At 40.9% G+C, this 24452-nt stretch overlaps 1 protein-coding gene across 1 annotated transcript in view; it reads left to right on the top strand.

Annotated features, from left to right (window-relative positions):
- Positions 1 to 17566: 17566 nt before the first annotated feature.
- CDH2 (cadherin 2) overlaps positions 17567 to 24452 on the top strand; it is a 214133-nt gene continuing 207247 nt past the window's right edge. Inside the window, exon 1 of the mRNA XM_041732067.1 lies at positions 17567 to 17694. Within this exon, the coding sequence (XP_041588001.1) occupies positions 17635 to 17694 (60 nt within the window). The 5' untranslated portion in view covers positions 17567 to 17634. The remainder of the gene's footprint in view (positions 17695 to 24452) is intronic.

The raw sequence follows: 24452 nt of genomic DNA, 5'->3' as shown, positions 1-24452 counted from the left end.
GGTTTCAACCATAGTTTCCTGGAGGGAGTGACTCACTCCACTCCATAAATTCATATGCTGTATCTTTAGTTCCCAACATGACTGCATTTGGAGAGATGCCTTAGAGAAAATAATTAAGGTTAAATGAAGTGGTAAGGGTAGCATACTAATCCAATAGGATTCATGGCCTTATAAAACAAAGATACCTCTCTCTCTCTCTCTCTCTCTCACTCACTCTAACCCCATACACTGAGGAAAAGACATGTGAGCACACAGCAGGAAGACTATATGCAAGCCAGGGAAGGAATTCTCACAAGGACCCAATCATGCTGGCATTCTGATCTCTTCTAGAGAGATATTTTCCCAGACGGAATGACCTTGAACTCGTCCTGAAAGATGAAGACAACTTGGTCACTTAATGAAAAGTGGGAAGAGGACTCCTCTAGAACTGTGAAAAAATGAATTTATATTGTATCACCACTCAGTCTATGGTGTTTTGTATGGCAGTTAGGGAAGGCTAAGACAGGTGCTCTCATGCATTTGGGTTACTTTAAAAAGTACATATATTAGACTGTGAAGTTTGAGGTCAGTAATGGATGAGATGATCCTAGAAATGTAAGGAAGTTAGAGAGAGGAGTAAAGAAGGGAAGAGGGAATAGAAACAGACACCACTTGCCATAGAAGCTTAGGATAAGGGGAAATGGAACCATTTCTAGGGCTCCTGGAACCACATTATGAAATTCAGCATCCGTGGTGAGGAACTCTTAGCATCCCTCCTCCTTTATCATTCTGCCTAGTGCTTGAAGAATAGTATACCTCACTCCCTTGAGTTGGCTTCCCAGACCCACTGGAATTCTGATTCACTTCCACCCTGGCTTCATAGCATAAAGAAACTGGAGAATTTAGGAATATTTCTTTTGGCCTTCAACCTGTGACCATAGTGTTCCAAAATCGGTTGCAGAATATGACTGCAGTGAATAAAGCTAATACTGAGAAGTCAAAACAATTGCCCTTATTAGGGTAATAAAGATGCAACAGCTCAAAAACTCTAATTTCCTGCAAAGAGGAATATATACGTATAGATGGAGTAATGACAAAGTTCACATAACTGTATGAATTATGGGGCAGAGAAAGAAATAGATGAAAGAAGTCCAATTAATAAACAAGGGCTTCTTTGTTACTATTTTGATTAATTATAAAACAGTTATGAATATATCTTAATAATGATGAAAAACCACTAACAGAATTAAACACGGGAAGTCTGTTTTCTAAAGCATGGAGAAGATGAAAGTAAACAAAACAGCCTGTAGAACGGAAACCAAATGGTAAGCAAACAGAAACCAGAAAACAAGATTATCTAAGACCAAAAAAAAAAAAAAAATTAATGACTATAGTTTAGACTTCCCTGTTAAAAAGTTAAAGTGTATCAGATTGAATAAAAAATCATCCAAGGAGTTTTCATACTTTTAATAGAGAGATCTAAATAATTACATAAATAATAACAGCAGAGGTGGCAACTCGCACAAATGGGACTACAAAGGATCATTATAACAGTAAAAGAAAATACTGAGTACCTACAACAGAACAGCTTAACGTACATTTTTTAAAATTATTAAAAATATGGGAAATAACATTTTAAATACCAACTTTATGTATCTTGTTAAACATCACAACATTCTAAATAGACAGATAGACATAACAAATACCTCTTTTATATCAACATCTATATTGAGCTCTAAAAATAATTATATAAGTAAACAAGGTAAAAAATTTATAGATTTATCCTCTACATCTATTGGGAGACAGTTGTCCACAAATTTCTTGTATTTCTGCATATGTCTCCAGCAGACACACTGGATCCTTTAGGCTATCTCTCTGAGGATGCTCTTATAGAGGGACTCCTGGGTGACTTAGTTGGTTTGGCATCTGCCTTCCACTTGGGTCATGAACCCAGGGTCCTTAGATCCAGCCCCCCAATGGGCTCTCTGCTCAGCAAGGAGTCTGGTTCTTCCTCTCCCTCTGCCCCGCTCCCATTCATTCATTCATTCTCTCTTTCTAATAAATAAATAAAATCTTTTAAAAAAAATAGAAATAAGAAAAAAATAGAAAAAATAGAAAAAAGATTTCTATTTATAGAAAATAACCTTGGAAGAAAGAGATATCTCCCTTTGGCTTGCTTACAGTCTTGGAAGATGGGGACAATGTTTCTTCAGAATGAAGGAAAGGCACACTTACTGCCATTTTTTAAATGATCAGTTTCTCTAAACTCAGAATTCTTCTTCTGTAACATATCATGATGTGTGTAGGTATCACCTAGTTCTCTTTACCTTGTCCTATGTATATAACAGCATGGAGGGCTAACATAAAAATGATGATACTTGGGATGCAGGCTCAGCGGTTGGGCTCCTGCCTTAGGCTCAGGTCTTGATCCTGGGATCTGGAATCAAGTCCCTCATCAGTCTCCCTGCAGTGAGCCTGCTTCTCCCTCTGCCTATGTCTCTGCCTCTCTCTCTCTCAGTCTGTGTCTCTCATGAATAAATAAATAAATCTTTTTTAAAAATGATGATACTCTAGCTACCACTACTGCTATGAGTGATAAAATATTTTCCCTGTGACCCAGGAATTGTATGTCTTCTCCCAACATTTATACAACCATGGAAGCTAATTTGTTAGTCATCAAGTGAGACAAATTCTCAAACTTTCATGATTCTTGACCTTACTAGTAACTTTCTTTCATATAAAATATACAAGAAGCATGAACGAAAATTGAGGCAAAACCAAAAGTGAAATCAGTAATTCAAAGAAACCAAAATCATGCACCATATTAAGTGACAACAATAGAATGAAAAATATAAATTCTCCTATTACTTAAAACAAGGCTCAACCCCTTAGAAATGAAAATACTTCTCTGAAAAGCTATTTGACCACGGAAGATATAAAAAGTAATAAAAACACTAAAATAAAAGTGGCATAAAAAAGTGAATTCATATGTGTTAGTATTTTCTATGCATTGTGAAGAATGCAAATAAACCAAATTTTAGAAAAAGAAAGTAAGATCTATTTTTAAAAAGGAAAATTAGATAATAAAATTAACCAATTGAAAAAGAAAAGAAATTGAGAAAGAATAGAATAACAGCAAATGTCTAATAACACTATTAGCAAATATTAAATAAAATTATGTAATAAACACCATATAACAGTACTTTTAGAAGCAAATAAAATACCATAATCTGCCAATGATATCAAAAGAGGAAAAAAGTCAAAATATCTCCAAATAAATATGACTTTTAAAAATCACAAATAAAATCTAGAATTTGACCCTGAATAAAAAAATCATCAGGTAGGATTTACTTCAGGAATGCAAAAAAGAATCAATATTATATAATTTATTATTATAATATATTAAAGCATTAGGTCAATTAAGAAAAACATAATCACAATTTAAAAAAAATATATTTTATTTATTTATTCGTGAGAGACAGAGAGAGAGGCAGAGACAGAGGCAGAGGGAGAAACAGGCTCCATGCAGGGAGCCCCATGTTGGACTTGATCCTGGTACTCCACGATCATGCCCTGGGCGGAAGGCAGAGGCTTAACTGCTGAGCCACCCAGGTGTCCTGATAATCATAATTTTCTACCAAAGCATTGAAAATATTCAATCGTCACAACCGAAAACACCAATGGCATAGAATATGTCATCAATATCATCAAAAAATAGTCACTATGATACAGTTGACGGTTAAACCCAAGGAAGACTGTCAATAAATGTGGAAAAAAACAATAATGATGTCCTTTTTAGAAGACTTTACCTGTTCAATACTGGAAGACGTGTAATAGCTATCTATACAAGACACTGAGAACAGTGATTTATTTAAAGAAATTGCAAAATGACATCATATGAAAAACATATGCAATTATTTTATTTATTATAAAAGAAAATAAAAACAATAGCATGCCGATATGCAAGTAATAGCAAATGTGGAAATAAAGTTGAAGAGAAATTTCATCTATTATTGTAACAAAAAATAACATCCCAAGGAACTATTTTAATAAAACACATTTAACAGATGAATAGTATTACAAATATTTTAGAGAGATATGAAGGACATATATGAGGGACTAAATATTTGACAGCTATTACCAAATTAATTGATAGTTTAATGCTATCCAAACAAAAATCAAATGTGATTCAAGGTAATTTAACAAAAATATGCTAAACTTCTCCCAGAAGAATAATCAGGTAAGAATAACAAAGAATTTTTTAAAAGAATGAATAGAAGAAGAAGTAAGTCTTCCCATGCAGTAAGCATACTATAAAGCTGTAACAATTAGAGTATCATGGAACTGACACAAATACAGAAAGACCCTGCTCAATGGACAAAAAAAAAAAAAAGTTCCCAAACCAATCATTGACTCTCCTGGGGACAGTCGGCTAGTTGGTAATCATGGCGCTGGAGATGGAATTGACTTTCAACCTCTATTTTGCACTATTCATCACCAATAATTTGCAACAGACACATGGTGTACGCAAGAATTAAACCTTGGGTAATTTAAGCCACCGAGTTTTAGGCAATGCTTGTTAGCCAGCATAATGTAGACTATCCAAACCAAGAGTCATGCTCCAAGATACGGTCTTTATAAGTAGAGTTTATTATTGACTCATAATATAAGCCTAGATTTGAAATACCTTTACCTACATCCTAAGTAACAAGGGCCTTCAATGTCTTATGGAACTAGGGTGCAGAATTCTATGCTGCCAGTAGGTGTCATGATCTACACTATGCAGTGCAGGCTAAAAACAACAATAACAACAAAAAAACCCAGCCAGGGCGAAAGATTGACTAGCTGGGTGCCAAAGATAGGAAAGTAAAATAAGCATTCCTATTCATCAGGAGTTAACTCCAAGTAATATTTTTTAAATTGGTTCTCTATTTTATCAGTGGTACAATTTTTAAATTTTGTATATTGGTGTCCTTTAATAGAGAAATGTTAAAAAATAGTGTTTCACTGTCAATGTTTGATTGTCACACTGAACTTGATAACTGAGATGAGATTATTGAAGCCACTGTTAAATCATTTGAGTAATTCATGCACAATATTCAAAGTTTTTGTGCTCATATTTACAGCTATAACCCATTAACAATAACTTCCATTACAAATAACCAGCCTAAAATTCTTTTCTCCCTCCTCCAAACAGTGTCTCAGAGGGAAAGGAAACCTACCACGGATTCCTGGTGACCTTGCTTGTCTTTGTTGTTCCATACATGTTCATATATTTGCTAAATGCCTGTCAAGGAGCCAGACTGTGGGTCTGATACAGTAAATAAACAGCAGTAATGGTGGAAATGGAATGGATAGCTAACAGCCTCAATAGGGGCCATAATAAACAGCTGTGAAACTGCTTTATGAAAGCAGACTCTACCCTGGAGGCACACTCAAGATACAAACCTACCCTTCTATCGTACAAAATTAGATACCGCCCTTGGGAAAACTTCCTGAAGACCACTGCTCTACACCAATTATCATCAACTTTATCTGTCTAAAGGCAAAGTAGCTGGAAGTTGTTCCTTCTCAAATACATGTTTTTCTTTTAACCTGATGTGTTTGTCTAAGGGCCTATTGGTGTTCTGTGGTGATAGATGCCATAGAAACATTTTGTTTTTTGGCCTAATTGGATGACTTTGGTTTCCAGAGCTGTCAGCTTGACAATTTTTGCAAGTAGTAAGTTCAAGCGAAATAAAATTTCTAAAATTAAAGATAAATTCTACAAAACATAAAAACAAGACTGTAAGTAGCCTTAAAGGTTTGAAGACTTTGTTCTAAACTATGAGGACCTCCTAATGGCTGGTTCAAAGAGCAGACCCCATCACATCGGTTTTAGGGTTAGGCATTTTAAGAAGCATTGGAAAAGTCAACAGTGTGAATAAGTATCTTTTTGTTCTTTCCTCTCCACCAACTCCCTCCTTACTGCTTTTTTTATTCACTCGCTTGTTTTTAAGACATTGTACGCTGACTCAGATATATACAGATTTTTAAAAATAGCATCAATCACACAGAGCTAAGAAATGGTATTTGCTATGAATTTGACTCAGGAGGACAAAGATAAAGAAATGTTTAGTGAAGAAAACTGTGGTCAAAAACAAATATTTTAAATGAAAAAAATTGGGAAACTAGTACCTAAGGATACAAAACATTTATTTTTATGTTCGAAATATTGCATAAAAGTTTTAAGAATTTGATTTCTGGAAAAACTATTAATTAATTATGCAACATTTTGGAGGATCACACGAGTTTCTTACTGTTAGTAAAGATTTTAAATATTTTTTTTTTAGTTTAGTTTATCTTTTTTTTTTTTTTTAAACTAGGCTCCACACCCAGCATGGAGCCCAACATGCGGCTTGAACTGACCACCCTGAGATCAAGACCTGAGTTGAGACCAAGAGATGGACGCTCAACCGAATAAACCATTCAGGTGCCCCGTAAGTGAAGATTTTTTAAATGCAGGGTTTTTTTTTTTTAAACATTAACTTTGAAAAACTATAAATAACAATTTTTTTTGCCTTGATTTTAGTAATAATCTGATTTTGCCATATCGATTATAGGAGATGCCGTCAGCATTTAAACTTTAGGACTTATAGAGGAATGCAAAGTGATTTCTTATGGGTGTACAGCATGCAAGCAACTGAGTTGATTTTGTGATTCTTGGAAGCAAACAAACCAAAAAAACAAAACAAAACAAAAAACCCAAAACCATGCACTACAGGAGAAAGATTTTAGCCAGTGTCTTGGGTTATCTTTTTCTAGGTTGTGCTGAACAAATTAAATAATTGCCTGCTTATTCAGATCCAAGCAAGTTGCGTTCCTCCAGGCAGATGCTATCTCAATTCATCATCTCTTCACTGCTAGCCTTTGCCAGGTACATGGAGTTTGAAACTCTCACTGGAGGCTTTAAGGGTCCAAGTTCTGCTCCTTCTGCTCACTGAGATTCTCCCTCTCCACCAGCCTGTCACCCCCCCGCCCACACACACACACACACACACACACAACCTGCTTTGTATCGTTTTCTACAAATTCTAGAATGGGCGCAGAGCTGCCCTGAAGTCTGCCTGTCTTCTGCAGAGCTAAGAGTAAAAGAAAAATATTTATAATATTGGTCTTGTATTTTGTTCCGTTCTCAGATAAGTGATCCAATTTGGACACAATCTTTCTAAAAGTCTCCCCAACCTTTTTTTTAAGAGAAAGTATGTTCTATTTTCTTTTTCTGTATTTTCTTAATAATATAAAATAAGCTGTCTCGGGATGCCTGGGTGGCTCAGCAGTTGAGGATCTGCCTTTGGCTCAGGGTGTGATCCCCAGGGTGGGAGATGGAGTCCCACATTGGCTTCCCATAGGGAGCCTGCTTCTTCCTCTGCCTATGTCTCTACCTCTCTTTGTGTGTCTTTCATGAATGAATAAATTTAAAAAAAAACTTTAAAAATAAAATAAGCTTTCTCCTCTCCTATGTTGTTACTAGTAAGTGGTAAGCTACCCAATTTTACTGTAAAATACATTAGATATTCTAAACAGAAGAGATACATTTTTTTTAGAACTGATTCTCTGGACACATAACTTCTCATGAAATGGTGAATAATCTCTACACATCTGTTAAACGGTTGTAAATATATCCTTTTTAAGTCCGAGTTTGAAATCATCATGTGTATAAAATCTGTTTAAATTCGTATAAGGTGAAGTGATGGCACACTGTTGAATAACAAGATGATGAAATTCAACCTCATAAGCCTTCAGATGAGTAATAGAAGGTTCATACCAAGTGAAAGGGAAAAGGGATTAAATAATCAATCAGTGATTCTCAATAGCAGGAATATTAGTGGGGAAAGTAGAGATGAGCTTCCCCACTAGGAATCTGTCACAATATTGGGGCAAGGTATAATAAGGGTACCTATTGATCCACATATATTTATAGGGCGCTCCTTTCATTCCAATAAAAGGTGTTTTGTCTAGAACATTTTAGTACATACAGTGTGACAGCATCAAACAAATATTTAATATAATTGTACTAAATACCTTAGTTACCAAAGTATTTCTTTCTAAACTACTCCAGATTTGAGGTTTGGATTACCAGTACTGTAAATTTATATTTCATGACTGTCTATTGGAAATATAAATCTATCCATATTACGTGGACAAATACTTCATTCTGGATTGTTCTAGTGCACACAGAAGTGAACTGACTTGACAGTCAATACACCCCCGTGGATTGCTTCAACATGATGTAGTACAACCTTGAAAATGGTTTTCATGCCTATTATTTATATTATGTTGAATATAGAGGATTTAGAAATTATTTTTTAAGCTGAAAACTCTAGGCGTTAAAACAGTGAATTGGGACTAGGTAACACATGAAGGTGACACTATTTCTCACAGAATGTGGAGAATGACAGGGAGCTTTCCTGAACTTCAGGAAACTTCAGGAAAGTCTGGATGACAAAGGGAGTCTTAAGCTGCCTCCATGGATACAGGCCTTAGTGGAGACTGATGTGAATGTATCTCATCCTTAGATGACCAGCTCTATCAGGGAAAAAGTGTATCAGCAGTCACCCAGCCTCCAGATAATCACCTCCTCACCGAGGACTCCTTTCCTTTGTCAAGGAATAAGCCACAGATTAAATCTAGACAGGGAGACATAAGGTGAAGCCACCAGCAGAGTGCAGTGTGGCTTGAGCCTGTCCCAGCTAGGGAGTTTTTAAACTTCTGCAGGGCAGAAACTATCCCAGGCTACCCAGCACATGAGACATGTGGTGTAGGTTGGGGAGTAACCACACCTCTTTCATCAGCATGTGAGAGGACAAGAGTTAGATGAAGTATGGAGAAGAACGTTCCGGATGTCTTAGAGACAGTCTCTCAATTCATCACCCAAGCAAAGCTGAGGCAGGGTAGGATGGCTCATGGAAAACTGGGAAGATCATGTTACATTCTGCATGCTGAACATAATCCCCTTCCCCAAGAAAGCCTCTGACGTGGAAGACAGATACACAAACACTGCAAGAAAAGCAGCAGAGTGGGACGCCTGGGTGGCTCAGTGGCTGAGTGTCTGCCTTTGGCTCACGGCATGATCCTGGGGTCCCAGGATCGAATCCCACATTGGGCTCCCTGCATGGAGCCTGCTTCTTCCTCTGCCTATGTCTCTGCCTCTCTCTATATATATCTCTCATGAATAAATAAATGAAATCTTTTTTTAAAAAGAATTTATTAAAAAAAAAAAAGAAAGAAAAGCAGCAGAGTAAACCAGGATAATTCAGAGAATGGAAGAAAGCTCTTAAACAATATGTAAAGAGATAAGAAAAGCTTTTACATGTATGCAACAAAAGCAAGTGTCTATAGAAGAAACTATTAGAGAACACCCAGAAACTCCTGGAAACAAAAAATAGGACCAAATATTCAAAAGAAAGGCTGGAAGAAAAAACTAAAGGAATCTCCCATAAAATATATTTAAAAGAGAAAGAAAGTAGGGGACAGAGAATGTATAAAAATAAGAGAGGTAAGAAAATTAAGGATCATTCTGTGAGGTTCTACATCCAGAAAATAAGGAAAAAAAAAAAAAGAGTCCAACTTTTATCTTCTTCAGTTAAAGCTTAAATTACCTCATTAAAATGTGGATTTTTATTTTCCATTTAAATTTATTTTTATTTTTATTTTTAAAATATTTAATTTATTTATTCATGTGAGACACACACAGAGAGAGGCAAAGATATAGACAGAGGGAGAGGCAGGCTCGCTATGGAGAGCCTGTTGCGGTACTCAATCCCAGGACTCCGGGGATCATGACCTGAGCCGAAGGCAGATGCTCAACCACTGAGCTACCCAAATACCCCTTAGAATTTTTTTTTTTTTAAAGCTAAGCTATAATTACAAAAATCAGTTTTATATCATTTCCAACTTTACAAAAATAATTTATGGGTGGGGAATTTTTGAAGTGTAATAGTTTTTTAAAATTTGTTGAGGGAACCATTTGAGAACTGGGAATAGCAGCACACATCCCCACCAGCAAGCAACTCAGGGTTAAACTGTCTTACTGTTGATGATGACTTGTCCTTATCAAGAGCTGTGTAAACTTTGGCAAAGAACAGACTGAACTGGCTTGGATGACTGTTACTTACCAGTTGCCCTGTTGTGTGGCTCTTCCTGTCAGTTCTGGATGCTAAAAGGAAAACGCTGTCCCACACTCCTGTCCAAATTCCATGTTCTTTCTTTCTTTCGTTCTTTCTTTCTTTCTTTCTTTCTTCTTTTTTTTTTTTTTTTGTTTTGTTTTGCATGACTCACTTCTAAAACTGAGCAAACATTTATTAAGCAATTGCTAGGATTATGACCTTGCCCTGGTCCTAGAGTTGAGCCATAGTCAACATTCTGTCCACATCATGAGCACCACCTCTCATGACAGAGTGCAACCTTTAGGTGCCTTAGTTCTCTCCTTCTTCTGACATCCAGCTGTACCCATTTGTCCCTTCTAGCTGCTCGTCCCTTCCCTCCATCCTTGATGACCAGAACCCTCAAAGGACTCTTCCCTCAGCTGAAGACATCCCCAGATTCTAAGGTTCTAGTAGGCCTCAAAGGGATTGAAATTTTATACGGCTTGGAGAAGGTAGTTTTGGGATGCAAATACATGCTTATTATTGGCTGTCTAACAACTTTAGAAGTGAGAATATTCCCATTTCCAGCAAATACATTTTTGAAAAAGCTTCTCAGTGATGATTCAAAATAATAGACCTCCCAGAAAGAAAATGCTTATTTATGATAATCACTCAGCTCTTTTGAGCTATGGAAAGAATGAATCATAGTGACATACATTATAAATTCTGTAATAAATGGGACTATTGTTGATTTTTTACATTCACTGTTGAAAAGGAAAACTTGGACTATAGCTTCCCAGATTGTATTGCAATGTAAGAAATCATCTATGGATGATTATGGTGTGTGTAACTGAATATAATTTTCTCAAATAGCTATGGATGAGCATGTGTTGCCTTTGTAATGGATGGATAAATATGTTATTTTTTAAATCTGTGGATAAGTGTGTGTGGGGGGGAGAATGATTTAATAAGCACAAAGCAGCTTGTTGCTTGTGCCACATCATTAAAATGTGACTTAACTTTAGATACCAAATAATCATTCCTCTTGTGAGACCTGAATCCACAGCCTTAAAGAATACCATATATTTATCTACGACTTCTCTCTAAAGAACTAAATAGGCTTTGTTGACATTATTTTCTAGGACCACTCAGCATTTTGTGAGGAAAGTGGAATTATTTAGGTTCTATAGGTAAGAAAACGTGTAAAGAAATTAAGTGGCGTATTTAAGTTTATTCAGCCAGCCAGAAATCTAGGAAGAGAACAATGGTCTCTTGAGTCCAAGAAATACTTTATCGACTGCCTAGAATTTCACTGGAGGAAAGGGCACAGACTCAGTATAAGCTTAGATACTAAATATGTTTTAGTATCCTCTAAACACTGACAGTTGTAATTTGGAACCTTCCAGAAGGTAGATCTTTGCTTTTAAAAGGACATAAGGGCAAAAGTTTGGCACAACTAATGTTACCAAAGTTTTCGAAATGATTTGTTTTATTTTCTGAAGACACATTTATCTTGAGGAATAGGCTTTCTGATTGTTAAGTAATCCAAAGTGCTGCTGTTATCTCATAAATACCCGTGGTTTCCATGCAGAAGGTAGGTTTCTTGAATATCATGCAAATTATATTTTCTAAAATACAGTGGATGTTTAAGCAGGACTCTGAAATTAGCTACGAAATCTTGACTCTGGGAACACATAGAAAGTGGCTTGAGAAATGACAGAAGTCAGGTTACCTGGAGAAAGGTTCTAAGTGAAAGAAGTTTTAGTCCTGGTCTTGCAGTTAATCAGCTTATGAGCTAATTCAAAAATGAATTTGTTTTCCTATATTAAATCAATACCCTAATATTGAAGATAGTTTCCTACTAATACTTCATATTCTCAGATGTTTTTATGCACCTTGTAAAACCACCAAATGTTTATTATTTTGTCAGTCTGTAGAATATTCAGCTATTACTACCTACATTAGAGGTTTTGTGTCCCTCTATAAAATTTGGGTGTCTCAAATAAAACTCTGATTAAAAGCCCTGTTTGTTTTAATTGCAGATAGTACTGGAGGAGGTGAGAGGAGTACTCACTGAGATTTCTCAGTTACTCTGCTCCAAATCCTCAATGGAAATATACATATTTAATACAAATATAGATAAAATGACAGGTCCGAACTGTGTTCCGCTGTGTTCACATCAGGCTTTCTTAAGAAATACTGATATATTTTACATGTTTTAGAAATAATAAAAAGGAGTCTTAGAAATGTTAAGAAACTCACCAAAGTTCAGAGACCTACATCCGCCTAAATTCAAATCCAATAATCTATTATATCCTTCTGACTTCCAGAAAGGGATTCTTTTTTGGGAGAGGAAGGGGTGTTCCTTGTGATATAAAGCCTGCTTGTGAATTACCTCCCTGGTCATGGAAATTTATGATTCTTTTATGCACTTATTTGACCACATGTACTTCAAGTTACTTACCTGGTTATATTGTTCATGGAAACACTGAGTTTGATTTCCAGATACCAAAAAATAAAAAAAAAAAAAAAAATAAATAAATAAATAAATAAATAAAATTAAAATAAAAATTTTTAACCAAAGGAAAGAAAGATAAATAATATCTCCCAATAAGAGTAGATTAAAAAACAACAAACAACAACAACCCTAAGTTTTTTTCTAGTGTTTTTTTTTCTTTTTTTCCTAGTATTGGAACAAGTGACAACGTTTCTGGTTGAATACCAAATGAATGGCTAGTTTGTACTTAGATTGTATGAAAGATACGAATCTTGAGGGGGGCCTGGGTGGCTGGGTTGGCTGAGTGTCTGACTCTTGATTTCAGCTCAGGTCATGATCTCAGGGTCCTGGGATCAAGTCCCAAATTGGGCTCCATGCTCAGCATGAAGCCTGCTTGAGATTCTCCTTCTCTCTCTGCCCCCCACCCAATCTCTCTCTCTAAATAAATAAATAAATAAAATCTGAAAAAAAAAAGGGTATGAATCTTGAAAAACCAGAATCATACTAAATATAGTGAATCTTGAAAAACCAGAATCATACTAAATATGCTTAAAATGGCACATAAGAACTGAGAGCTGCAGAGAGAAAAGTAGAGTTATGTGTCCCATGTTGCATATGCTGCAAAGAACAAAATACCTAAGAGAAATAGTGGGCAAATCCCTAGTCTCATTAAACTAACTTTCTTTCTTTCTTTTTCTTTCTTTGTTTCTCTTTCTTTCTTTCTTTCTTTCTTTCTTTCTTTCTTTCTTTCTTTCCTTCTTTCTTTCTGTTAAACCTTCCTCTCATTCCATAATCTTTTTTTTTTTTTTTTTTAAAGTTAAAAGGGACTCTCTAGATTAATGTAAAGAGCCTAGCTAGGATTAGGAGTAAGAAAGCCCATGTCTCATCAGGCTTCCCTACTTGGCCAGCAGGTAGTCTTGTGTACCTCTTTAAGCTTCTGTGTTCCTGGAAAATAAGGGGTTGCATGGATAATTTTTAATTTTAATTTAGAACATTCCATGACTCTGAAATGGGTATAACCCAGGGAAGGTCAATGTTAATACACTAAGCTAACTGGGGAGAAACTTGCAATGTGAGTGCCACTTCCTAGGGAAGAAGGGACAATCCTAGCTTGCCATAGTTGGGAGAAAGGAGGAAAAGTTGAGGAGTATACCCATTCAGTTATTGGGAAGGACACTTAGCAGGGTAATGAAAAGAATGGTTCCTGCCTTGAAGCTGTGTGGCGGCCTCAGGGAGGGGAGGGGAGGTTATAGGTGGGGGTGCTACAGATAGACTACTAGGATTTGTCATTTGTTTCCAAAGTGAGGACCCTTTCATATAAATATTCAAATGATATATTTGTAGGTTTAGCATCTCCTGTTTGAAGAACACACCACAACAAAGTTATGATTTTACTTTGAAATAAATGTTAAAATCATCACGGTATCTATACACACAGGAAAACTAGCTATGTGTGCAGGACACATGGTTTATTCAGTCTGCCCACAATACTTGGTGCACATATTTATTTGCAGACCTCTTGTAGTAAATCAGCAACAGTCCACAAGGCCAGAAATCAAGGGATTAGGCTGATCGGCTGATGTTCAGTGTATGAGCCCAGCCTTAACTTTTATTATTTTCTTGTCTTCTTCCCCTTCCTCTACCACCTGGCTGTTTCTCTGGATCACTGCCAAGCCCCCTGCAGCCCTGGAGTTCTGCAGGCTGATGGCAAGTTAGTCTTCTGACTAACAATGCTATGATCCAAGGCTGAAAATCTTGAGAGTTTGGTCACCATTTGCCCAGAGAAATGAATGGCCCCATCATTAGATTATCTTAACTTTGGTGCAATGGAGGCAGGGCTGTGTTGCATGCCAAAGTCAACACTAGATCTAATTTTATTAACATCAAGTGGATGCACAAAGTCTCCAATAACATGATTTTAGACTCGCCTATTCCTTCTTGTGATAAAAGGCTGATTAGCAAGATTTGGTTGATCACGTGATCAAGTTAATCTCAGGCAAGTTTCCAAAGCAATTCACAACCATTGAAAAATGAGAGGCATGCAAGTTGGATCAAATTAAAAAAAAAATGCTTCAAGTTCTTATCTGTATGATCAAAAACTATTGGAATCAGAGAATGAGTTAGCTGACAGGCATTCCAAAGCAGATTTTGAAGTCATAATAAGAGTTTAATTGACAAGGGGCACGATGTTTAAAGCTTCTAGCAAATAGCAATAGAGTTACTCATGCTGAAATCTGTTCTAACTTTAATCAGAATGGCAATAACCATCAATGGCTACTGCTGGGAGTGGGGAGGACATAAACTAAGGTCTCATGTCTAGGATCACAGCTTAATTCTTAGCCATGAAGACAGAATCTATAACTGCCACTTGTTAATACAACAAACAATTTCTCCATATTGCCATGAAATGTTTTACTGTTACATATGACTCCTTGAAAGTGGAATTTATCAATATCCTATTGCAAGAACTTTTTGGCTGGTTAGCAATAATGTGACAATAATATTTGGCAAGGAAAAAAAAAAAAGAGAAAGAACAAGCCAAGGCTTTCATCTTTAATTAACATGACCTTCTTTATTTTTTTTTGAGAGGAAAATCCAGGAATTTTTTTTTGAGATTCACTTTAGAAATGGCCTACAATATTATGTTTTAATTAAAATGAATAAGCTTCCCTATGAATATTAAATTTTTAAAAGCCTGGCCAGCAATAGTACATTATTAAAAGCTGCATCACTCATGTCAAAGAAATTAGTACTTGATTTTTAGATATTCATCATCAAGTTCTTAAATGATCAGAAGCCTGAAACTCAAACTCAAACAATGTTAGTACTTCAGTTATTCTTCCAAAGTGGAAGAATAATATTCATTAACTGCAGCGAAGTTCGATGATCTCCAGAGTGTGGAAACGCTTAGGTAAAAATTGGTATTTTTATTTACCTGTAAAATCGAAAGAAAAAAAAAAAAAAGGTCCATCACTCCTCACCCCTCCCTTCATTCCACAAATGCTTGTGACCCGAACTTGTAAAGTCTCTCACTTTTTTTTTTTTTTTCATACCACTTCAAGTTCATGCCTTAAGGAGAGGAAGCAGAAGTCCTTTGCTTGGTGCGAGCTCCCTAGCAGTCATTTCATCTTTTGGATAATCCTATTTTCACAGCGAGTTCTGGCTTTTAGGCAGTTTACCCCCCCCCCCCCCCTTTCTTTTCCTTTTCTGTTTTTCTTTGTTGATGTTGCAGCACATGGTGCAGGGAGGAAGTCGAAGTCCCTGAAACAGCCAGGAATCCTGAGTAATACCGCTAAGGAGCTGCAAATATAAAACGGGAGACTTCAAATAAAATAACACGCACTCTCAAACTCCCAGAGGGAACAAAAGAAAACGAAACAAGAACACACAAACTTGGGCTGTTCCGGTACATTCGCAAAGGTGGGAGAAGCGGGCGCGAGCGCGGGGGGGGGGGGGGGGGACCGCGGCCTCCGCCCTCCGGGGCCCGCAGGTGGCTCCAGGCCCGCACCCCGGACAACAATGGCCAGGATGGGCTCTGCCTGCGTCGCCCGTTCGCCGTCTGCCTCTACCCAGAAAAATAATCTATCCAGCGAGGATGACGGAACAGAGAAAGACGCGTGTGCCGGGCCACCGAGGAGGCGGTCTCCCCCCTCCCGATCTCTCATTCCCCATCGCGGTCCAACGAGGAACCTGCCAAGCATCAAGTTCCCGTGCAAGTTGTTTTATTTCCCGCAGCCCCTCCACCTGCCGGGCGGGGCTGCGCGCACCCCAGACTCCCCTCCGGCGACCCCCCGCGGGCTGCAGCAAAAAACCCGGGGTGCTCCGGCGGGGCGGGGGCGGGCGGCTGCCGGGGATCCGGCCGGCTACCGCCGCAGCTCAGGGGCCTCCGATTGGCCACGACGCGGGCGGGGAAGCTCGGCGGAGGCGGGAGGCGGGGGCGGGGGCGAGGGCGGCGGCGGCGGCGGCGGCGGGAGGGGAGAGGCGAGGAGGGAGGGCCGCGCAGCCTGGCAGCGCGTGCGGCGAGCGCGGGGAGAGCGGCGGCGGCGGCGGCGGCGGCGGCTCGCGTCGGTCGCGCTCAGGAGGCCGAGCGGGGTGCGCGGGCGGCGGCGGCGGCGGCGGCGGCGGGGGTGGGGCGGCGCGCGCGAGTGAGCGGCGCCGGGCAAGGAGCGGCGGGCGGGTGCCGGCGCGCAGGCAGCAGGGGCGGCCGCGGCGGCGGCAGCTGCGCGGGACGGAGCCGCGGCAGTAGCGGCCGCGCCGGCCCCCGGCCTCACCCCTGCGCGGCCCAGGCCGGAGAACAAGCCCCAACTGCCCCGGGGGCCCGGAAAGGGGGAGCCGGGAGGCGGCCGTCAGCCCGCACGCAGCGGAGGCGCGGGGCGGCGGGACTGCTGCCCTTTGTGGGCGCAGCGCGCCCGGCCCGGAGCGCCCTCCCCGCGCCGCTCTCCTCGGCATCCTGGTCCAGCCGAGCGGCCCTGGAGAGGGGACCCGGAGGAAGCAGAGCCGAGAGCCCGAAACCTCGCGTTGCGGAGCGCCCCGGGAGCGCCCAGCCGCGCCACGTCCACCTCCGCATCCTACACCGGCGAGGTCCCCGCCGCCTGCATCCCTCCCGGCTTCCGCTGCGCTTAGGGCCGGCGCCCAGCCGCCTGCGCTGCCACCGCGGCCGCCTCCACACCCGCGCGCTCTCTTCTTTCTCTCTCTTTCTCCCTCTCTCACACCCTCACCCGCACGCCCGCCCCCTCCCCCTCCCCCGCCCCGCCCCCGCCCCCTCCCCAGCTCCTTGATCTCTCGGTCTGTTTTATTACTCCTGGTGCGAGTCCCGCGGACTCCGCGGCCCGCTATTTGTCATCAGCTCGCTCTCCATTGGCGGGGAGCGGAGAGCAGCGGTGAAGGGGGTGGGGTGGGGAGGGGAAGGGAAGGGGGTGGAAACTGCCTGGAGCCGTCTCTCCGCGCCGCTGTTGGTGCTGCCGCTGCCGCCGCCGCCGCCGCCGCCGCCGCCGCCGCCTCCGGCTCCTCGCTCGGCCCCTCTCCGCCTCCATGTGCCGGATAGTGGGAGCGCCGCGGACCCTGCTGCCGCTGCTGGCGGCCCTGCTCCAGGTACGCGGCGGTCTCCGCCGGCCGGGCCGCGGGCGGGGTGGGGCGGGCGGCGCCGGGTCCCTTTGTTCCCCGCGCCGCTGCGGGGCCAGGCTGCGCACCCGGCAAGGGAGGTGCCGCACCGCGCGGCCGGGAGCTGCGCAGGCACGAGGCTCGGGTCGGGCGCAGGGGCAGGGCCGGCCGGGCCGGCGGGTCTCCCGCGCCGCTCCCGGCGGGTCCCGAAGGGACGGATCGCCGGCCGCCTCTGTTCTTCCTTCCGGGCCGGGCGAGCTTGCAGGGGGTGTCTCCAGGCAGCAGAAGGGTGAGGCAGGAGAGCTCCCAGGTTTTGCAGTTTTCTACGCTTCTCGCCCGTCGCTTTGCACTTTGCTCCAAAAAAAAAAAAAAATTTTTTTTTGTATTTTTTTTTTTTGTTTATTTCTGCAGGGATGGGTCGCGAGTTTGCAGTAGGAATTCTCACTCTGGTGTCTTAGTTACGGGACGTGCCTCCACCCCACCCCACCCCGGCACCCGCGCGCCTCCCGGTGCCCGAGGGCTCCACTGCCCTATTGTCTTTACCCCAGCCCAGAGTTGCCTCCTTTTCCTGCCCCCTTGCCCCCCGCCCCCTGTGTTCTGTGTCGGTCCCACCTGGAAGGAAACCTCGTCCCCTTGCGCCGGAGACTCTCTGCGGGCCGGGGCCTCCGCACCCGGCCCCTGGCCCCGCGTCCCCTGCTCCCGGCGGACGGGGCGAAGTTCCGTTACTCGGCTGCTATTCGTCTCCCTCTGTCCGCTCCGTCCCCTGCGTGCGTCCTCGGGGACGCCTTCGCGAGGAGCCTCCGCACTTTTCACGCCTTCGGGAGAGCGCCAGACAGCCTCTTCCCGGCATCTGGACCAGGAGGCTTCTCCGCGGCAGGAAGCACCTGCTCCAGGCAGGTCGCGGGCTCCCTGGCCCCTCGGCGCCACCGGCCCCCAGCCCGGCTGACCGCCCAACTTTCCCGCGGCGTCCGGCCGGAGGCTGCCCCGGGGCCCCTCCCGGCCGCCCACAGGGTCCCGGGAAGCCACGCGGGGCGCGCAGGGCGGGGGGGGGCGCGGGTCCCGAAGCTGCCCCCGCAGGCGATGGGGTTCTAAGGCGGCTGCAGGAGAGGGGCGTGTCCCCCCACCCCACCCCACCCCACCCCACCCCCGCAGCTGGTCAGGGTCTCCCGGGAAATCCGCCCGAGGGGCTCCCCCCGCGCACCCTTGCAGCTGGGGGGTGGCCAGCGGGTGGCAGCTCCGAAAAGTGCGGGCGAGGCTCGGAAGTGCCGCTGCGCCGGGGGCGGCCCGGGCAGGGACAGATGGTGCTGATCGCCCCCCTCCGTGGTCTTCACGGGTCAGGGCCTGGCGCGCTCCGGCCGCGGGGCGGGGGGTCGGCGCCCGCGGTCTCTCGCGCTTTCTCCGCCGCCCCCTAGAGGGGTGTGGGCCGGGGCCGCTGGAGCCCTGTCCATGGTGCGCGGCTCCTCGGCGCGCCCTGCCCGGCCCCGCGCGCTCTTCTCTTCCCCCGGGCCGTGCCCTCCCGCCGTCGGGCCCGGCGGCCGCCCGAGTCCCGTCTTTTCTGCTTTCTTGGGTTTCTCCTTTTGTTCTTTCGTCTCCCGCTGGTCTCCCTCCCCTTCCCCCACCCGCCAGTCCGCCCCCCTCGGCTCTCCCGACTCTGGGGTTTCAGAACTAGGAGACTGGACGTTTTCGGCCTCTGCAGTTTTGGGAAGTGGATGGAATTTCTTCTGGCTGGGGGAGGAGACCTGCCAGTCACTTGCTAACAAAAGTATCTCCTGTTATAAAACCGCCCTTTATTCTTGGAGTGCGCACTCCTCATTCTTTCACCTCCTGCCGCTTCATTTATTGTTTCTTCTTTTCAAATAGGACTTACTAAAGGGGGCTAGGCTGAAGGGGAAGAAGGGGGGAAAAAAAGAAAAGTACTAGAGTGGTTTGAAGTTTAGGGAGAAGGCAAGATGAACTTAAGAATCCTGTGGACATCAGACATTTTCCTTTTCCTTTTACACAAAGAACATGTCATAGATGAAGTCTTATTTTTAAAATCAAAAGCATTAATTTTGAACGTCTTTGAGTGGTCCTACTAATTTACAAACAACTTTCGATAAATGTTCAGAGTCTGAGGCCAGCAGTAGATGGTATGTTCACTAACTTTTCGATCTGAAAGTAAGTTTTAATTGAGTACTGTGCAGAGAAGGAAGGACAGGAGGCATTTGTTGGTAATTCATGCCGTGGGACTAAGTGTGGTACCACCGGAGCAGTCTCATTTTCTCTTAGTCATCTGCCTTGAAGTCAGGTGTGAATTTCATAAGTCATTTTCTTCTTTAAGCATGTACAAAAATAGCATTTATAAACGTCGACTAATGCGGTTGTCTTTACCATCCTATGATATTTCTCACTTTCTTCTAGATGGATGTTATGCTGACTTTTGTAAACACTCAGGAAAGGGGAAATTCTAACTTTGTCATCAAGTTGTTTGGCAGTCTCCTAATTCCTAGGTACAAGTTAAGCAATCACATTGAATGATTTGCAAGGTCATTAGGAGTGGAAGCAGAGCAGTTTATGCAACGTGAGTTTTAGGGTTAAATGCACCATGTGGATTGTACAACTGAGATTAGGAATGACTTTGTGCTAATGGCCTGCTTTACACACCAGAATAACAGAGATCTATCTGCAAGGTGAAAATGGCCCCTCTGCAGTCATCTGCTATTCAAGTCTAGTTTTTTTCTTTTTAAGGTCAGATAAGAAGACAAGAGTTTTAGGGAAGAGGATGAATAGTTTTTAGTAATAGATACAGAGCAACCTTTTTTTCTTCAGACCAGTTTAAGACAAATAATTAAGTATACAAAAGGACTATGCGTTTATGTATTCTCTGAAGTGTCCCTTGTTTTGCTTTGAACACTTTTTTTTTTTTTTATTTTGGGAGATTATTAGTTTGGTTGTTCTGTTACTTGGATTTACATAATTCTAGTCGATTTTGCACATTATGATATTCAGCTTTAAGATTTTCTCTGTTACTCTTCATTTTAACTCATTAGCATTGTCCTTTACACTAAAAACAAAAAAGTTAAATTTAAGCATTAGATTTCAAGGATCGAAGGATATCACAAAGTTAAGACAAACTTTCCTTTTAAATTATACAAATGACTTTCAAGGTCTTCAATAGATTATCAGGAAAAAAAACAAAAAAACAAAAACCACCAATTTTACTTCTACTGCCTACCCAGTAATTACTAGACTAGAAACCTGCTTTGTTTTTCTGGTTCACATGTTAATTGCATAATTCCATTGTTCTAGTTTAAATACACTCTGTATGGGTTATGAAGCATCAAAGACATCACCTTAATGTTTGTAGATACCCTGGATTCTTACTCTTACCACATAGGTCCTCCTTTCGACCCTGAGAAAGTATGAAAAAAAAATGCATAAACCGTATGTGATTTTCACCTGTTAGGTGTATGCATTTTGAAGAGATTAATATTCAACACATGAAATGTGTGAAAAGAAGCTTTATTTTACGGTGTAGGAAACCTTGGATGCAGTAATCATTTTAAGTATGAAATATTTATTTTCAGTGTTTGATTTTCATGTCTTTGTAACAACTTACTGTGAAAGTAAGGAGAGATAACATAGTTGATATTCACAGTTTATTCTACTTAGTGTCCATAGTTATACATATCTTTGCCCTTTTCTTATCTTGTGTCATGTGGTCATTACTCATAGATGGTGGTGCATTGCAAGCATATACTAGGTGTGATTTGAAAAATAATAATTTGTGCATGCATCCTAAAATATTTTATGGACACATTTAAAAATATATATATATGGATATACCTATGAGTATATATAGATATCTTCATATATGTATATCTATAGATATCTTCATATATATGATTTTAGGCCCCAATTGCAAGTTCAGAATTTACATACAGATTGTACTTTTTGACTTTCATACATTCTTGGAAGTCAGCTCTGACCAGTCTTCTAAAAGTTCAGACTGAGATTTTATTTAAAGAGGAAATTCTTTTTTGATTCTGTTTTTTTACATATAGGGACTAAAGTCTTCTTGGAGCAGATTATTTTGGTGACTGTGTATTGCACCAAACTGTCCTTAATTTCCCTTTTCACTAAAAATTTGCAATTCTTAAATCTGTTGTGCCTCATTAAGCTTTAGGGTTATTAATCGGGAAATGTCAAGACTTAAAGCAACAGTTAATCTTGCTTTAAAGTGCCTTAAAAAAAATCCTAAGTAACTCAGATCCCCATTCTGTTTTCAAAGGGATATTCTTAAGTTAGAAGAGTGATTTTTAAAGAAAAATCCTAGATGTTATTTAAGAAATGTAGTGTTTGTGTATATACTCTACCGTTTTGCCCAAGTTAACATTATTCAAATTTGTTCTTTTGGCTCAAATACAAAAAGTAATCAAGTTTAAGCACTGCACAGACTGGTGGTGAATTTTATCAACGATTTTAAAAATATGATAGATTTGGAATTTGGAATTTGTCATTTGAATATTTCTTATCTGCCATTAGTATACCTTCTAAAAGGACCTAAGCATTTTCAAGTTGTGTTAAGAACTATTTCAACTGAGTTGACATATAATTTGTATCAACAAATCATTATGCTTCCCATTTCTGTCTTTTCCTACCAAAAACTTATTTTTGTTTTAATTTTTTAGCAAATTATATCAGTTAATTTGAGCAGATGCTAGTCTTTGTATATTTAACTAAATGTAGATCCGTTTTAATTAAACAACCCTATTCATGCCAGGGAAGAGGTATGTACAGATAAATGTTTTAGTTTGAGCCGTATCTTCTGCATATATAAAGTGATGTCTTTAAAGTGGCCAGAAGGTGAATTCTAGAGCTTAATGGGACCTTTTAAAAGATTGGGATTTAAAGATTAAGATCTGTGTTACAACAGAGTTTTTAAAAGGAAAATTTGAGTTATAAATAAATGCTTTTCAGTTCTTATTTCTTGTTACTGTCTTTCATACTTCCTGCACTTCCTTGTCTGACCTTCCACTGTACTTAGAGCAATACCCAAGCCCCCTGGATTGCACTTATTTACACAACATGTATGTTCAGGATTGCTATCTACATATGTGTCTTCTACAACATTTATCACAGTTTGGCATGAAGTGTCAATTCAGTAATTAATTAGTACCTTTGTGTGTGCCATCCAAGGTGATTTGGGCACCAAAGGCGTAATAACTTTATTTTATGCAAATGAGCTGCTGTTAGGTAGTGTCAAGGGCAAGAACTAGTGTCAAGGGCAGGAAGCCTGGGGTTCTAATCTAGTGCAGATGTAGTTTACGCCTTTAAACTCTCATGACCTCATTTTCCTCAATAGTAAAATACTGGGTCCGGTTGGATTAGTAGATCTCTAGGGGACTTTCCAGTTCTGTGACTCTTGGGGCTGCTGAAAAATATCTCCCAAATGACTCCTTTTCAAAGACTTTGGAATGACTTTAATTTTTAACCTAAAATGCAAAGGTTTTCACATACTCAGAGTGGTAGAGTATCATTTTGAGGGTCATTAACAAGAGTTTATTATATATATGATAGGTTAAAAGTAGTCTGTATTTTCTATATGCTTGACTTCTAAAAATATTTTTTCCCCCCCATTGGCTATGCTGCTTTTACCACTAAAAGTAAACTATTTTTTGGGTTTGACCTAAAGGAAGAGGAATGTGGTACTACTAAGAATAAAAATTATTCCTTTTATTCCTTTTATACTTTCATGTTTCTTTGAAAGAAGATAGCTTCCATGAGAACCTTTGAATTGAATGATGTGGGTCAGCACTAAAAATATAGCCCATTGACTTAGTGAGTTATTTTTCTACAGATGTCTGTATTCATGTTGTACACGTGATTTATACATACATATATACATATATAAGGGTATGTGTTGGAAGTATTGTTTATAATTACAAAGGGTTGGATTAGTTGAACTCTGAATGTCCTTAGTAGGAGTTGATTTAGTAAATTATGTATAATATGCAGTCAGATATGAGAGCCCTTATTGAGTGGAATGAAGCATTTTAGTTCTAGTTCCAGGTCAAGAAAATAGTTGTTAAACCACCCAATTTTCATGCCATAGCCACGTACCTACAAGTGCTTCAAAGGACAGCAAATATGATCAGTGGGATTTCAAGGCTTCTGAATGAGGAGGAATTGGACAAAGACCACAGTGGAAGCTGTAATGAAAGAATAGAAAATCAAACAATATACAGATAGGATGAAGATGGCCTAAACGAACAGAACATCCTAAAGTTGTGTTGAGGACAACCTATAGTTGGCTGAGCTACAAGTAGGTCTAAAAAAGATTGGCTAATGGGTAGTTAAATAATAGATTAGTTTCCATGTTGTATATTAAAATGACTACACTGTACTGAGTTATTTGTGCCTGAGATTATATTAGTTGGTTAAACCATTGTGATATTTCTTACATTTTTTTGACTGAATATTTAATTTTTCATCTGTTCTGGAGGCAAAAATGTGGTCTAAATTGTAGTCTAAAGACCTTACTACTATCTTGAACTTGAGATCCAGAGGAATAGTTAGTGTAGCAATCAGATGTTCTGGTCTACTGCCTTGATTAAATAAATTGTTTAACTTGGGTTTTTCCCAAGTAGCATTGGGAAAATTAATTGTGTAATGCCTTTAAAACAGCTTGAGCTATTTAAAAGGAAGTGCTATTATAAATACAATATGGCAGTCATATAGAGAAGCGCTTGGAGACATGCTTGATCCAT

The sequence above is a fragment of the Vulpes lagopus genome, chromosome 1 (assembly GCF_018345385.1).
Source record: "Vulpes lagopus strain Blue_001 chromosome 1, ASM1834538v1, whole genome shotgun sequence".
NCBI lineage: Eukaryota > Metazoa > Chordata > Mammalia > Carnivora > Canidae > Vulpes > Vulpes lagopus.
Note: the sequence above shows the minus strand (reverse complement) of the source record. Positions and strands in the feature narration are given on the sequence as shown.